At 36.8% G+C, this 16,881-nt stretch overlaps 3 protein-coding genes across 3 annotated transcripts; 1 reads left to right on the forward strand and 2 right to left on the reverse strand.

Moving 5' to 3' along the window:
- Window positions 1-1,006: 1,006 nt before the first annotated feature.
- Window positions 1,007-4,450, forward strand: LOC113732152 (protein neprosin-like). The gene is made up of 7 exons (XM_027257799.2): window positions 1,007-1,844; window positions 1,936-2,022; window positions 2,108-2,365; window positions 2,464-2,628; window positions 2,750-2,803; window positions 2,938-3,084; window positions 3,747-4,450. Exons 1-7 carry the CDS (start codon window positions 1,674-1,676, stop codon window positions 4,122-4,124), a joined length of 1,260 nt encoding a protein of 419 aa, XP_027113600.2. The 5' UTR covers window positions 1,007-1,673; the 3' UTR covers window positions 4,125-4,450.
- Window positions 4,451-9,197: 4,747 nt separating this feature from the next.
- LOC113728952 (non-specific lipid-transfer protein 8) lies at window positions 9,198-9,907 on the reverse strand. The gene is made up of 2 exons (XM_027253298.2): window positions 9,501-9,907; window positions 9,198-9,413 (listed from the first exon to the last, which is right to left on the reverse strand). The coding sequence occupies exons 1-2, from the start codon at window positions 9,848-9,850 to the stop codon at window positions 9,404-9,406; spliced, it is 360 nt and encodes a 119-aa protein (XP_027109099.1). The 5' UTR covers window positions 9,851-9,907; the 3' UTR covers window positions 9,198-9,403.
- Window positions 9,908-11,700: 1,793 nt separating this feature from the next.
- LOC113732153 (beta-hexosaminidase 2-like) lies at window positions 11,701-15,639 on the reverse strand. The gene is made up of 2 exons (XM_027257800.2): window positions 14,761-15,639; window positions 11,701-12,778 (listed from the first exon to the last, which is right to left on the reverse strand). Exons 1-2 carry the CDS (start codon window positions 15,551-15,553, stop codon window positions 11,820-11,822), a joined length of 1,752 nt encoding a protein of 583 aa, XP_027113601.1. The 5' UTR covers window positions 15,554-15,639; the 3' UTR covers window positions 11,701-11,819.
- Window positions 15,640-16,881: the final 1,242 nt, after the last annotated feature.

A 16,881-nucleotide genomic window follows, 5' to 3' on the forward strand; every position in this document is an offset into this window, starting at 1 on the left:
CTAGATTAATCGTCAAAATAATCAAATATTTTGACGTTTTACAAAATTGTTATGATAAGACGTGCTCTGATATCTATCGATTTCAGATATATATTATGTTATTGAATTTTTCACCTCAAAAACAGGCTCATAAGGTGAGATTGTTTTCTTCACACTTATAAACCAACATTTTCCACAAACTATATAGTAGATTGGATATATATAAGCCAACAATCTAGGCTATAAATTTGGCCATCCAAAGCCAAATGTTACATAGGTTTGTTGGGGTTTTGTGTTGTGGGTGGCGTTTACTCGTTTTCATTTATGCCCAACTCATTTATGAGTGGAAGGATCACTAACTGTTATTTTATTAACAAAACAATCCTGTTTTGGGACACAATAACTTGGTGAAAATAAAGTAGAGAAAAAAAAATTTATCAGTGCAAGATGGACGACAAGCAATCGAAAGTTTATGAAGCTGCAGCCGAAGACTTCCAACAATATTCTCCATCTGCAGAAGGCGTTTGGTTTGGAGGCTAGAAGTAGAAAATGAGAGCCGTAATTACACCATATCATTGCATCAAATTGGCGTCAAAACCACCCAATCATTCTAAGTGGAAAACAAGGCTGTTGAATCTTGGCATTGAAATTATCATAGCATCATAATAGTCTTATAGATTATTCAAGATTGTGAAGGGAAATCATTTTCCCTTTTTAGACAGCCTTGCACCCACTACAAGTCAACTATTACAGTGAGATGGCAATAGAAGGCACATTGCTTAATTTAATATGACTGTGGACTTGTACCAAAATGTGGGTCAAACCCACTTTCATCAATGATCCAATCAGAAGATGGGAAATTTTTTTTTTTATATTTTGCATTTGAATGTGGGATCAAATTGTAATAACTGGAATTTGTAAGGATGTGCCATGTGTGGTGCTGGTGAAAGTTGCGTCTGTCTAAGAGTGACTAAGCCTTTGTTGTCCACATTCTATAACTGAAGACAAGCTGCACTAAATGTATATGTCCTCAGATTAAAAAGAATTGAGGCCCCAACCTTAATTCTCTGAGAGGTACATTTATATCAATTGCTTCACAATTGAATCTTTTCTTTCCTCTCCTCTCTGATTAATTGAGTAAGAAGATGAGGAGGTCACAAGGGTGTAAAGGGACATTTAATCTTTCCAATTTTGTAACAGAAAAAATGTCTAAATAAAACAACAACAAAAAAAATGGACCTAGATAGCACCAAAAAGTTTTGACAAATGTTTGTAGTTTCCAGCAGTAAGTTCTGTTTTGTCACGAGATTCAAATATTATTGGTAAGGTCTGAACCAAAAGAAGATTGAACTAGGGAACAGTGGCGCACTGAAACGACAAACAAGTGCAGCTGTTAAATGCTCAAAGAGATGATGAACTCAGAAACATAGACGATCCAAAGCACCCTTTACTTCTCTGCCTCTTTCTCACTCACTCTTTCACATTCCATTTCCTTCATTTTCTTTACGTAATATTCCCATTGTGCCCTTCCACCATCCTCCTCCCTTGTCAAATACAAACCGTCGGCAGATTTTCTTGGCTCCATTCTAAAAGGAAGCCACAGTTCTGAAATGTAGTGGTATTAATAGCACCTGCATCAGTGGAAGAACATCCCAGATTGTGTTTGTTGCAGGAGTTCAAGTTTTGATTAAGGCATGCTATACATGGATGCCAAAATGAAGCAAAAGGGATTGTACTATTGTTTCATATTGCTATTGATGATGAGTTTTTGCGATGCTTCAAGAAGACTGAACGCTGAATTTCAGAATCTTCAAGTTACGAAACAGTTGAGCAAATTGAACAAGACTCCCCTTAAGTCCATCAAGGTAAAGGTTCCTCTGCTTTTGTGTGATCTTTTAGCGCGTGTTTGCATGTGTGGTTTTACATAATTGATGCACGATGGGTGGTTTTGGACAGAGCCCAGATGGCGATATAATTGATTGCGTCCATAGGTCTCGTCAACCAGCATTTGATCATCCTTTGCTGCAAAACCACACCATTCAGGTCAGTTCTGTTTGCACAATTCTGCAAAGGAGATGTCAGCTTTGATTGCCCTTGAAAGCTGAGGTTGTGTAATTGGCTTTTATAGGTGAGGCCTAATTATCATCCAGAAGGGCTAAATTTTGGGGTGAGTAAAGTGTCTAATTTGAACGAGGAGACGAAACCAGTCCATCAATTGTGGCACTTGAATGGAAGGTGTCCTGAGGGAACCATTCCAATTAGAAGAACAAAACAGGAGGATCTCTTGAGAGCAAGCTCAATTGGGAGTTTTGGAAAGAAGAAGCACAAAAGTTCTCCTCAGCCAAGGTCAGCTGCACCTGACTTAATCACCCAAACTGGTCACCAGGTACAAGCAATTCTTCCAATTCTGGTCTCATAAGTCAATACTCTTACCATCCATTCACAGATTTTCTCCTTTCTTGCCTTTTTTTTGAGCATATTTAGCATGCAATTGCATATGTTGAAGGAGGCAAGTATTATGGAGCAAAGGCAACCATAAACGTTTGGGAACCTCAAATTCAGCAGCCTAATGAATTTAGCCTGTCCCAGATTTGGCTTTTGGGGGGTACTTTTAATTCTGATCTCAACAGCATTGAAGCTGGCTGGCAGGTAATTTTGACCATAACGCCTAGTACCATTATTGTCATGCTGATAATGTCAAGAACCATGTGCAGTGTGGCCTGTGATCAATTATTTTCCCCAATAATTTTTAGTTGAACAAAAATTTCAGGTCAGCCCTGATTTATATGGAGATAGCAACACTAGACTCTTCACCTACTGGACTGTAAGCCATCAAATCTTGTCTAGCATATTGTTTTGTTTTGTGCCAATCAAGTTTCTATTAATACAGCTAGCATATGCTTTCATCTGAACCGTGTCATGGGCTTTCTGTTGAAAATGTGGAAAAAATAATGACAGAGTGATGCTTATCAAGCCACGGGTTGCTACAACTTGCTTTGCTCAGGCTTTATTCAAATCAACAGTGAAATAGCCCTAGGGGCCAGCATCTCCCCACTCTCATCCTATAAGGGTTCACAATACGACATCAGCATACTTGTATGGAAGGTAACTTTAATTACCAAAAACTGACTCGACCGTCCCACGCCTTTCTTGATTAGGAACTTTTTTTTTCTTCAAAATAAATAAACCACACACAAAAAAAAAAAATGAAATGAAGGAAAAGTCATGTACTATCATCACAAGCCAAATAGTTTTGTTTCAATTAGAAAAGAAAATTCATGCTTGCAACAAAAATTTCTTATACTAGGGTACTTCTATTTTTGGTTTTAATTTGTTCAGCATCAGTTCACATTAGAATCTATTACACTGCAAAAGTTCAGCTTAATTTTCTCTTGTAAGTACAAGTATTCCAGAATGAAAATAAAACTTTCCTAATGGTGGCACACTATCATAGTATTTGTTATGTCATAGAGGTGGAAGGGAATTCCTTATAGCTGTTCTTCATGGCCAAAAATAGCTTCAATAAGAATAGAAGTCTCCAACTGAGGGGTTAAAAGTGATATTTTGTGACAAAAATTTCAATAGTATAAAAAATGTTAATAATTTGAACATGCAAGACTGCAGAATCATGGATTATAATATAGAGGTGGAAAGCGAATCTCTTACAGTTGTTCTTTTGGAATCATGCTTCTCTTTTTCAGTGTCGTTTTGTTTGTTGTCTTGCCTCTATCTAATGTTATCTTCTTGACTTTTGTAATTGTTGGTAGGATCCAAAAGAGGGTAATTGGTGGATGCAATTTGGAAATGATTATGTGCTGGGGTACTGGCCAGCCTCTCTCTTTTCTTACCTAGTTGACAGTGCTTCTATGGTAGAATGGGGTGGAGAGGTGGTGAACTTGGAATCAGATGGATTGCATACCACTACTCAAATGGGCAGTGGCCATTTTCCTGGAGAAGGGTTTTCAGGGGCAAGTTACTTCAAGAATATCCAGGTTGTAGATGGCTCAAACAACTTGAGAGCCCCCACTGACCTTAGCATTTTCACTGAGGAGTCAAATTGCTATGATGTAAAGCTTGGTAAAGATGGAGACTGGGGTAATTTCTTCTACTATGGTGGACCTGGTAGAAACACTAATTGTCCATGACCAAGTTCAGTGTACCCCTACCTTTTCATGTGTACAAGTTAGCCAAAATTTTAGACTTCATGTTTGTCTTCTTATCCCTAGAAGCAAGCACTTTATAGGTTAGTTTAGCATATAGCAACATGTGAATCTTTGTCTTCCTCTTTCTGTCGATGGAAAGTTTTGACTCCTCAATTGAGATCTCCACTCAAAGTTTGGAGACCAAAAGGAGGTGGTGAAGTTTCTTGATTAAAGAAACAGGAGCCCTTTTCACATGTATCTCTTTTAAGTGTAAAATTCTCATAATTGCAATTGCTCCTGTCTTTGGAGTGAGTGATTTTCAATGGCAAGATTCTTGCAATTCGAGATTTGCATGATGTGAAAATCAGAGCTTGGTAAAACTATAGCAGTACTGTCTAGAATATTAACGGATAGTAGATTACTTGGGATAATTTTTTGAATGAAAAAAAAAATACTGTAACATCTTTTTTACGTGTCGTACGTGAGATAAAAAGATGATTCAAAAATATATCGATTATGTGAGTAAATAAATTTTTGCAAATATTTCACTATCCAAACAAACCATTAGATCTTACTCTATTGCCAATAGTGACTAGCAAATGCTCTACTACTAGCTATGGATCCTTCAAAAAAGATACTCCCTCCGTCCTATTTTGATAATCCTGTTTCTTTTTTCACACAGTTTAAGAAAAAACAGTTAACTTTGTTGGAAAAATAAATTTAGATTGCTATTTTTCTAAAATACCCTCACATTAAATATGGTACAACTTTATGGGAACTTGAATTGATGGTAAAAAAAGAATCAACTCTCATTAAATGGGGTAGGTTTATAGTAACAACTACTTACATTGAATAAGGATATTTTAGAAAAATTAAAATACAACTACATTCTTCAATTGGAAAGTAGATTACAATTTGGGACAGATAAAAAAGAAATACAGGACTATCAAAGTGGGACGGAGGGAGTAGTAAAAAGAAAATTGCAAATGCTCTAGCATATGCTTTGATTTTTGTTCACGGGTGGACAGTAGCCTGTATGCCACTTCTCTTTAATATGGTGGTCCTGAAGGATTTGACACCTCTACTTGTACACAGAAAATATTCCGATGACCATTACTTAAAAAAGGACAAGGTACATATGAAATGAAAAATCCTCATTTTATCAGTCAAAAAAGAAAAGAAAGAAATACAAGGAAACTTACTTCTACAAGTAAAATAGTTTTTTCTCATTTCATCATGGTTGATTTAGCTTCCACAAATTTTAGTTGTAATTACATTGCTCGCAAATGTAAATTCACTCCATTCATCGTAAATATCATGGTTTTTTTTTTTTTGGAAAAATCATAAACATCATAATTTAATCGCTTTTAAAAAAAAAAATCACATTGTGCTTATGTGTATGGAAATCTGTATCATTTGAGTCCATTAATTATCACGTATGGAGCAAATCTGCCCAAGGATTTTACCATTATAATCAAATTTGCCTCGAAAAGAGAAATCTGTAAAATTAGCTGGGGTTGAACCAAGATTAGTTAGATATTGCGCACATTTGGGGTTTTTTTTTTTTTTTTTTGGGGAACAAATGTGTTTTTGGGTCGTAATACTTAAAATGGTAAATTGAAGCTTAGCATGGCCCAAACGAATAGTGTACTCAACAAAATCTTGAATCTCTTCAGAGTTACGATTCTTGTTATGGGCCGAACTGGACAGGCTTGACTGCTTGTCGTGGATTACTCTGAAACAAATTCAGCCTGGATGTGGTCCGAGTCCAAAGCCCCCCCTTTTTTTTTTTTTTTTTTTTTTCTACGAATAGGAAATTTCGAGCACAAGACCTCTCACTCCTTTCTCAAACCATCCAATATAAAACAAAGGTGCCACCAAGTTTGCGTCACATCCTTTCCAGTGTTCTGCAGTGTCATTGTAAAGAATTATTGTCATCGTTATTTCCTCCATTGATATACACAATTTTCTGTCCATTTCATCTTTTTGGTCTCATTTAACATATATTATTATATAAAATAAAACGCGTAGTTTTTTTCAGGAAATCTCGGTAAGACGGGTTTTAGAAAGAAAACTGTGGTGGGTCTGTTTGGATGGACTGTTTTTTGCACAAATTTATTTGTTTGCATACCCATTTTTTAGCACCCTTTCTATTTTACATACCTAACATCAAAAAAAATGTTATAGTATTTTTTAAAAAAATTATCCCAAAGAATCTCCTATCCGAACACACTTTAATTTCTTTTATAACATGCCCCTAATAGATTAAGATGCCAAAAGGTTTAGGTACTCTATTGGTCAAAGTCATGAGTATAATTTTTTTTTTCACCGTACATGAGTTTATTCTTACTATAGGTTAATTAAAATTCAAATTCATCCTACTATTTACAGGTTAATTTGTGGTAGTAATAGTATCAAGCAGTAAGTTCTTCCATTATTACGGATTCTTCTTGTAATCTTATTTTATATATATATATATATATATCAGAAGTTAGGATCTGGAGAGAAGACTATTCCTCTCCAACAAGCAACTCATCCATTTTTATTGCTATTGGTAACAAACCGTGTACAAGAACCCTCAAAGGATAGACTCATGCAACCATCAAAACATCCATGCTTATTGATCACTAGTATGTAACAACGTTGACTGAAGCTGCTTGACTGAGTGTTCTGATGCTCCAAATTAACTAAACCAGTCACATTTTGTCCTGCAAAAGTGACAGAGTGCCAAAAGAGTATGTAAGAACTGATTCAGATATGAGAAATGTTCATGTCACATTCTTTATCTGTTAATGACACTTCTTTTGACTCTTTCTGTTTTTATAACTTGCGTGAAAAGATAAACATAATTTCATAAAAATAGTTGAGTTTAAACTTGATGAAAGATACGTCTAGTTTTGTATAATTCACGTACTCAAATTGCCAATAAGAGTGCCATTCACATTTTCTTGAAGATGTGTGTACTTACATACTTATACCAAACAGATTGGCAAAGTGAAATGGTACTAAGTGGATTATAGATACTCTTTTTGTCCAAATATTAAATGTTTTCTTGTTTCACAATTTTTTTTTTTTTAGAATTTTCAGCTCAAAGTTTTGAATCAACAAACCTTTCAAGGCTATCATGGAAATATCACGTAACAAGTAAAACACTCAGAAACATGTACTATTTGGTAGACACTTTATAGCTTTAAGAAATTTAAGAAATGTCTAGTATTACTAGTTGAGAAGATAAACAGGAGTTGTTCACTAGTTTCTCCTTGTTTGACTCCCACAAGATTCTAAGCAACATGCTCAGGAGCATTTGATGTTGGAGGACATTGTGAAAGGAAGGGTGATTCCACAGCGGCCAGGAAGAGCCTTTGCGGTTGCATCGGTGACTTTTGTTTGCCGGAAAGCTGCCCTGACGCAGCCACAAATTGCCATTTTGTCGGCAGCAGATTTTGCTGAAGATGCGACTCTCTTGAATCCAGCACAACATGCTGCTGGCGGCACCCCGGTACCGCTGCTCCTCAGATGAGTCATACAAGGGCTCATGCTCTTCAATATATTGCTGCATCCGAAGGTGCAACCAGCAAAATCAGCACAAAGAGAGTGATCACGACAAAAGGGGCCTTGGATTTCATGCTGATACAGAGAAAGCAATATTACGAAACTTTCAATATTTGAAATCCGGATAAGTTTTAAGTCTTGCTTGAATTCAAGGTGGCAAATCGATATTTATAGAAAGAAATGCAAGGATCTGTATAGGGGGAGCAATTGTTTAATTAGTTGCATAATTCAGAAAAGGAGATTAAAACTCATCTCATTCTGTCTCATGTGATGTGGTGGAAGTCAATAAGTAGCAAACTTGGTTAACATCTAGTAAGTGAGCTAGAGTTGGGGCAGGCAGCAATTGAGAAAAGTTGGAAGCATGTTTGTGATCTTTGCATAAGGCTCTGCATTCTGCAAGCAGGTGATCTATGGCAATGCGGTGCTGTGGGATTAGCTATCAGGAAGCCTGTCATGTGCCTGATGCTTATCTCGTTGCAAAATTCGGCCTAAGCACGAGAGCACGTTACTCCAGGACAATTCTCATAACCTTCTATCTGTCTTAAAATTATGATTAATGCTACAGGACAATTTTTTCTTGAATATATAAGAAAAAATCAAGCAAGATTGTCCACTTGTACATTGATTCTTAGATTCCAAAAGTGCTCATGTTTTGTAATAAACATCAAATTGAAAGTGGATGTATTACTATCATTGTATTACTATCATGTTTTGTAATAAACATCAAATTGAATTCAATCAATGATAGCAGTTGAAGCACTTTGCCCATCAGAGTTTTTAAGTCAGAAGAGTTTGATTGTCTTTTCTTGTATCAATTTGACACTGTAAGCAAAAGATCAGACACAGCTTCTAGTTATTACTGCCATTTTAAATAGCGAAGCTGACAAAATTTTGTCATTTTTATTGATTTCATTGTAAAATTCTGCCCTGCACAATACATCATCACATGCATGGTTTGCCATATCGGCCAACCGATACCAATACGTATCGGCCGAGTTGTAACTGAAACGGAGGAGATCGGTATGATATAGATCCCTGAATCGCGGATATTATCATATCCGCAACGACTTACTCTGACTCGGCCGATATTAGCCAATTCAAATCCGTGATGCATGATGTCGGCCAATATATCAAAGTCAACTTAGAGTCTAGTCAGATTTTTTTAGTAATTTTCTAATTTTAGCAAGTTTTTTAAAATTTTTGGAAACTTTCATGCGTTATAAGGTGTGTATCACCCGATATTCAACCGATATGCTGGACGCGACCTGCGATGGCGAACCATGATCACATGATGAATAAGCATATCATTGTGGGATTTGGATTGGAGCAGATGTGATGATAACAGAGCCACAAAAAGCCGGTTTGCATTCTGCTCGTAGCGAGAACAGGTTCACCATTTCTTCTATGGTTTTTGAGGATTCGTTTTTGTTTTAGTGTGATCTACTTGGTAGAAAATTTACCATGAATTGACAAACGAAAAACTGAAATTAGAAGAGATACAGGAATTAGGTAATGCACTTGAGATTTGAGAAACCAAATTCTCGCAATATAATACATTGCGATGCTTTATTTCACAGTACAAGACAGCAAGGATATAAGTCCAGCATAATTCATAATATGACTAGATAAAGAGAACCAACATCATCGTAATGTAAATAAGACCGGCATCATCGTACTTTGCTTCTTCATACAAAAGAGAAGCATTTATCCTCTGCGGAGCTGCTTCAGAATCAGCGGATCCTGCAAATTAAGGACAACAACAAACATTTAGAAACAAGAGTACAAGGTGATATAATACGCCTATAAGCAAGAGGCAAGAGTTATTACGTGGTACAATCGAAATTCGGGGAGATGGGATAAGGCAAGCTGACTCCGCAATTTCCTGGAAGAGCCTTAGCTAGCTCAGGTTTGATGTTCAGATTCTTGGATTCAGTCTTAAGGCAAGCACAAGCAGCCTGTTTATCTGGTGTAGTTGTTGCAGAAGCTGCCAGAGCTTTAACTCCTCCACAGCAAGGAGGAGGTGGCGCCCCACTGCCTGACCTCAGGTAGTCAACGCAAGGGCCAATCTTCTTGGCTACATCGCCGCATGTAACTGCAGCATCTGAAGCTGGTGCAATGAGAAACAGCACCAAAAAGGCAGCCATGAGGAAGATTATAGCTTGGCTAGAGGACCTCATTATGCTTCTCAATACAAGAATACACAAAACTCAGACTAACTTGAGTTGTTTACAACTAGTTATGGTTTTTATACTGCTTTTATGGAAGGCTGACTAGCACAAGTAAAAGTTTTATATCGTAGACAATGCATGATTAAGTGATTGAGTATAAGAAACCGGCAACAATGATGGGTTGAAAAGTCAAAATTCGCTGGATTTGATGAAGCAGAGCAGGTATGCATAAGCTTAGTGAGTTTGTGCAGCTGTATGCCATGTTAATATTAGTGCAAGAGTCAAAAACTAGGATATCACTCCAACTTTGAGGTTACCCTCTTGCTTACTTCACCTTGATTTATCCAGCAAAAGATAGGGGTTTGTGCCACATCCAAGAAGCACCTGAATGTGCCAAAGACTCTTTTCTGTTACTCGGATTCAAGTCCCTTAAGAAAGGTTTTCACCATTAAACATCTAACAGTCCTGCTCAGATTTAAACAAAACCTAAACACATGGGCAAAGACTAGTTGGCAGAAGTAATTAGGAAGGTAAGGTTCTATGCAATGATGCCATTTGGAGCCAGTTCAGATATCGACTATTGGCCAGCCCCCAGACACTGATGTCTCAACTACATATCATAATCTGGTATAGTTTAATCATTCAGTAATGGCATGGGAACTGTATGCCAGAAATAGCTACTTACAGGCTTTATACTATCAGGAAATTTGCAAGAAAACTTTATTCCTAGCAAATTATGCTTTGCAAAGCGGTTCTTCGACTTCAAGACCTAAATGTTTCGGGGAAAATTTCAGCCTTGCTTCCGCAATTCTAATTACATTCTGTCAAGAGATCGCTTACACTGATTAAAGCTAAATTAAATTCGTATTATGAAATGCTTTTGGGTTGTAAGTGGTTTCCCCAGTTTACTTTATGCTTCAGTGGTTCATTATGTCTACATATTTTCTTTTAATCTCTGTGACTGGGAATCTTGGCATTAGTTTTCTCACTAGTCTTATAAGCAGGTTATGCATAAAAAGAAAGTATTTCAATCGTTTAATGAAAATTGGGTCTAATGCTGAAGTTTGATCAACGAGTCTAAGCAAACAGATTTCCAAGTCAGAAATGCTTGCACCAATCAGTCCTTTTGCCTGTATGTCTGGGCTTATTTTATGAATCAGTTCATTACAACGAGACCCAGCCTCAAATGGACATCATCAAAAGGGACGTAAACATCATCTGTCTCGGCATGGTTCAAAGTCGCGGTCGCGGCCCGAACTATTCCACATTGATTTCGACATATCGGTCACGGTCTTGGCGAGACGCAAATTTTGAAGGATTTAATATTTCTAAAAATTGTGAATAATATTAAAAAATGCTAAAAAAAATTAGCAAAAGAAAATCTGTAAAATGTAAATTTGCGAGTTGACTCGGGTCGACTCGAGTCGACTCGGCCAAGACTATCCGTATTGGAGATTTCTCAGCCGAGTTCTCGATCACTCAGCCAAGATCTCCGCGAGTCAAGTATCTTAGAATCATCTCGTCCCGGTATCGTATCGGAGGGGTTTGTTCCAGTGACGGTCTCGAGACGACTCAGCCGAGACTTTAAACCATGCGTCTCGGTATGGGCTGTATAAAGTTCACTAATTTTCCAAGATAGACATGCAAGGAAATATCTGATTTACAAACACTTGAGGAGCAATTATTAGCACCTGAAATTCATACCAAACAATAGTTATCCTGTATATTACATCTCTCCATGATCAATAAGTTTGAGTGATTGTTTTGAAACCATTAAAGCCCCCCTCCCCCCCCCCCCCCCCCCCAACCAAAAAAAATCCAACTTATTTATCAAAAGTTCAAATGTTTTTAATATGAAATAACAAGAAACCTGCATATATATAAGCAATACAAAAGTAACAGATAGCAAAGCTGCCTCAGAGTAATACGAAACAGAGGAAACGGGGGATAACCAAAATGAATATTGGACACAGAATATTCAATTAGGTACATATGGCTGAACTGTGTTGCACATGCCCGGATTTCTAATGCACCAAAGAGGCTGAATGGGTTCAGCACCAATCCCTCTGGTCACCATTCTGTTCCTCCATTCATTCAATCTATCTGTGGCTTCTGCATACCTCTTCATTCCTGTTTCATCCCGGTTCCCAGACCACAATGTTTCCGCCATTGCTGAAGCTCTAGGCCAAATTCTAGGGTCCATAACTGTTGGGTCTGCTTGTTCTGACCATAATGCTACTTCTCCTCCTATGACCAACTTAGCCTCATCCTCATTTAGTCCATACGTGATATCATAGTTATAGATGGTTTGCCATGTTTTAAATGGCCCACACCAGGAACCTCCCTTACCAAGATCAGTACCCGGTGGCTGGTTATACCGGCTGTCATTTCCAACCCACCCTCCGTGCCCACAATCCAAGTAGTAAAACTCGGCTGATGACACGATAACTCGATAACCAGCTTGAGCAAGCTTTTTCGTGTTGTTCGGCCCATTGTTCCATGTCTGTAAAATGACATTCTCCTGGGGAAGTAGTGAAGCAGCCACACTGACATTGGCATCCAATAGAACATCCTCCCAGTAGACGACTGTACGATTTTGGGAGATGACGTAAGGCAAGGTAGAAGTAATAAACATTTCTAGAAGCTGGCTCAGAGTCCCATTCTTGGCAAGGAAAGCTTGGATGGATTTGTCAGATTTCCAGCAATTTGTGGTGACCTCATCAGCTCCTCCATGAAAAAATGAATCTGGAAACATAGTGGCTACATCTTTGATGATATTTTGGACTACTTTGTAGGTATTGGAGGCCAAGGGATTCAGTTGACCGGTTGCAGGTTCATGGGCTATTCGGCTCGACAAATCTGCTCCAGCAGGCCACCAAAACATGTTTGTACAAGCTACAATGTCAGGGTGAGCTTCTGCCCATGAGGCAGTGTGTCCTGCAAATTACATAATTTGCAGTCATGTATGGAAGACAAGTGTCTTTGCTGCATAATGAATCTCGAAATGACCATATTGAGATTGGCTTCAAGAAACTTAATTCAGGAACCTAACGAAATGTAAGTCTAGCATACCCTGGTTTCATTGCATGGTACTCTCGCCAAAGGAGTTGATCAAGTTAACAACCTAAAAACTAAGTTGCATTCAATGTCCCTTAAAAATATATCAGTAACCATATGCATCTGCAAAAAACTTTTAACACGGGAGTAGAGAGTTGCTATAAAGCTTTTCTTCAAATTCATGCCCGATTTCATGGCCCGATTTATAGCCGGAAAATATAGAATGCAATTTGAACGTTGTTTTGACTTTGGCTCTAGTAAATTTATTAAATATTTTACAATTGGTGACAAATGGTATTTCTATCCTAAGGGAGACAATAGCAGAGGGAGGACAGGAGGAGAGTAACTGAAAGATGTCTAATATATAAGTCAAAAGCCAATTTTAACCTAAAAACTTAACCTAATAGATTGTAGGTTATTACATACATATCAAGCACTCTTTCTTATTCATTCTTTCAATGTAAAACAAACAACCTCACCATACCCATGAACCTAACTAGAAGAAACTTAGTACCACCGTTGGATCAAAAGAGTTAAAGAATTATGGAAGTAATCAATATAGCAAACCAAATTTATAATTAAGTGCAACAGTGCTTCACAAGTAATTCGCACAATTGAAAAAAAAAAGAAAAAAAAAAAGAGATCTTGGGCTTAACCTTGTTAACCTTTCTATTTTCATTTTCTTCAAATATTCGGGAGTCCTTTCCTGTTAAGCTCCAGTTACATATTAATTCTAAAATATTAAGTGTGCTTGAAAAGCCGGATTATGCTGTTGTGATCAGCACTGTTAACTTTTAGTCAAGTTCGAGCTCAGTAATTAGAAGACAAATAGTATTTCTTACACTGATGATATATATATTAGCGGGTGTAGAAGTATGCAAATCTAAAATCCAGCCTCTAATTGATATCAAGTGACATGTATTTATATTTGTTAATATATATGCTATTGTGTAGTAAAGATTAATATGCAATTATAGTCAACTTTACTCAACTCCATCAGACTTGTTTACACTTCATTAACGATATAAATGCTTTTTTACGCTAGCAAATACAGTTACATGTTACATATAGTGACAGAGATAGCATCTATTCAATTTTGAAAGGGCAAAAAGTCCCTTTGGCCCTCAAGTTATTGATCTTGTACACTTTCAGCCCTTTAACTATTATTTGTATATTTTTAGCCCTCTTACGTCTAAAAACATATATTTCTAGCCCTTCAATCAATTTCAATCATTATTCCCGATAAAATCTTCCTCAAAGTGGCATAATTTTCACCATCTTCAATCCTCCAAATACATTAACGGCCATTGATTGTTGTTGACCAGTAATTGATCATTATTTTAGTGCTATCAAATTTAAATTAAATTACATTTTTAGACTTTGCTTTTCATGTAGATTCCAAATCTGGACTTAGATTTCTATGAAACTTGCTAGTTATGAGTAGATTTTTGCTTGTATATTGTGCACGGTGTAGTTTCCGTTGGTTTTAAAAGCTTGAATGGACATAGGGTCAGAACTTGCTTCGTTTGAATTAGTTGTTTTTAGGAGTATTTTTGAAAAATTTTACTATAATAATATATATGAAAAATTTTTACTATAAAATTTTTAAAATATTTCATATATTGTATAGATAAAATATTTTTTGAATTATTATGTATTACTATAATATTGTATTTGAAAAACTTATTTTTAAAAAAATGGCCAATCCAAACGGATGCTTTTAGGAGTTTGGAGAGCTAAAAATATACAAATAATAGTTGGAGCGTTAAAAGCGTAGTGACTAAATAGTTTGAGGACCAACCAAATAATTTGGATAATGAAATCATAATTCGGAAAGAAACGTATGTAAGTAGACAACTCACCGGGCATGTCAATCTCGGGAACAATTCTGACCCCATATTCCATACCAAATTCCACCACATTTTTGACATCTTCCGGCGAGTACTTCATCACCTCCCCATAGGCTCCTTTCTCGGCCAGCTCCGGCTCCGACGGCAACACCAAGGGAAACGACTGCGAGTCCGTTATATGCCAATGCAAAACATTCAGCTTATTCATACTCATGGCCTTGATCAACCTCAACAAATCAGCCACCCCATAAAAGTTTCTTGAGGTATCCAACATCACTCCTCTATGAGGAAACAAGGGTTCATCATAGATATACAAATCACAAGCCACTCTTGATGGCTTCCCATACACCAGCTGAGAAAATGTTTCCAGCCCGCGCATAGCTCCCCATATTGTTTGGGCCGATATGGCGGCCGCAGTACTTTGAGATGGTGAGGGAATAACGAGGGTGTAGGACTCGTCAACGTCGTGAGTTAGCTGCGCTGATTTGTCAGTCACGGTGATGATCAGCGATTGGAGTGCGGGTGAGTCCGGCAGATTGAGAGGCGGGGCTACCAGTGGGTGGTATTGTTCTTGAATGAGTAGTTGAGAGTAGCGTTTGGCAGCGCCATGGAGGTATGGGTTTGAAGGGAAATGGATTTCGAACTTCGGAGAAAGTAAGGCTATTTGAGGTTTGGGCCATGAGAAGGTTGTCGGTTTAGGCCAGACGTTGATCGGGTAATTAACGGCTGAGATTTGAAGGGTCAATGGGAATACTAAAGCAAGAAGGATGAGAAATGAGATGGGACTTCTAATTCCATTCCCCATTTTTTGGGGGGGTATAGGAGGGAATGGAATAGTGTTGGCTCTGTAACCAGACAATGTTGATAGATGACAGTAGAGAAGAGCTGTTTCTGTATTTGGTCTGGTTCCATGTAAAGGTGATATACAAGTTTTGTATTACATGGTAATTAGCCTTTCAAAAAATCTCTATGATTTATTTTACTGCAAAAAGGTGTTAGATCATTTCATGTTTTCACGTGGCAACCTTAGGCCTTGTTTAGATTGTAAATTTTTAAAATTTTTGTAGAAAAATATATTATAACGATGTGACACGTGTGAAGTAAAAAAGTGAGTAAAAAATGCATCCAAAGTATTTTTCTATGAAAACACACAATTCAATCAAGAACTTAATTTGTGGGGTACATGAAACTATTGAGAGGAATCCCATTTAATTCATTAATTATTAATGTATTTGCTTAACTGGGTGTTCAATGAATATTCATTAAGTTAGGTTTTAAATATTAAAATTTGGAAAATATGAAATTAAATCTAGTAATTATCTAAATGTAAGGAAAACTAAACATAAATAAATAGTATATTAAAATGATAAGTTAGCCAAATATTAGTTATACCAAGTAATACTCGTTGGACACCTTTTAATCAAGTCTCGAATATTTAGATCTTTAAATTTGAGACATTGTGATCTGATGTTTCATTTCTTTTATTTTCGTTTGCCTGCAAGCTCGTCTTTTGTTTTCATGATTTTTCCTTCATGTCAAATCTCTTTTCACGCACAAATTTTTTGACTTTTAATTGTGTAAGGTTGTAAAGTATAGGCTAAAATCAAATAAAGTTAATTTTGTACCTTGTATTTAATTTAAAAGTTCTATCTTTATCATACTTAATGAAAACCCTGAGGTATCCTTAAATAAATCTGCAAACTTCATTTCATCATTCTTTTTTTTTTTGTTATCACTACTCCCACCATCCCACTATGTCATAAAATCATGATCATATTACTTATATAACTTCTGAAATTCTGCATTTGTTTGGACAACCATAAGCAATCAGCACTTCAATCGTCATTTATGATAGTCATCTGATTTTTTCTGTTGTCACGTGACCCCCAAACGTTTCAAAATATCCACTTCACTTCCTTATGATTTTATATAAAGTGAAAATTTGACGAAAAATAGCCTATGAAATGTTGTTAGTTGAAATATCAATAGTGCCCTCTTTCGTAAATGCTAAATCAATCGACGGTTTAACCACCTTGTATAAAAGTATAAGGAGATTAAGTGGATAAATGCAAAAATTACAGAGGAATAAAGTTGATACTTATACAAAACATAAGGGGGTTACGTGGATTTGGT

Source organism: Coffea arabica, chromosome 2e (genome assembly GCF_036785885.1).
Source record: "Coffea arabica cultivar ET-39 chromosome 2e, Coffea Arabica ET-39 HiFi, whole genome shotgun sequence".
Classification (NCBI taxonomy): Eukaryota; Viridiplantae; Streptophyta; class Magnoliopsida; order Gentianales; family Rubiaceae; genus Coffea; species Coffea arabica.

Bases quoted from the DNA above. Each gene is read 5' to 3' on its own strand.
- LOC113732152 (XM_027257799.2), top strand. From the start codon at position 1,674: ATGCTATACATGGATGCCAAAATGAAGCAAAAGGGATTGTACTATTGT. The intron at 1,845-1,935 runs GTAAAGGTTCCT...GGTTTTGGACAG, and splicing joins CTCCCCTTAAGTCCATCAAG to AGCCCAGATGGCGATATAAT. The intron at 2,366-2,463 runs GTACAAGCAATT...GAGCATATTTAG, and splicing joins TCACCCAAACTGGTCACCAG to CATGCAATTGCATATGTTGA.
- LOC113728952 (XM_027253298.2), bottom strand. From the start codon at position 9,850: ATGAGGTCCTCTAGCCAAGCTATAATCTTCCTCATGGCTGCCTTTTTG.
- LOC113732153 (XM_027257800.2), bottom strand. From the start codon at position 15,553: ATGGGGAATGGAATTAGAAGTCCCATCTCATTTCTCATCCTTCTTGCT. The intron at 12,779-14,760 runs GTGAGTTGTCTA...TGTAATTTGCAG, and splicing joins TCCCGAGATTGACATGCCCG to GACACACTGCCTCATGGGCA.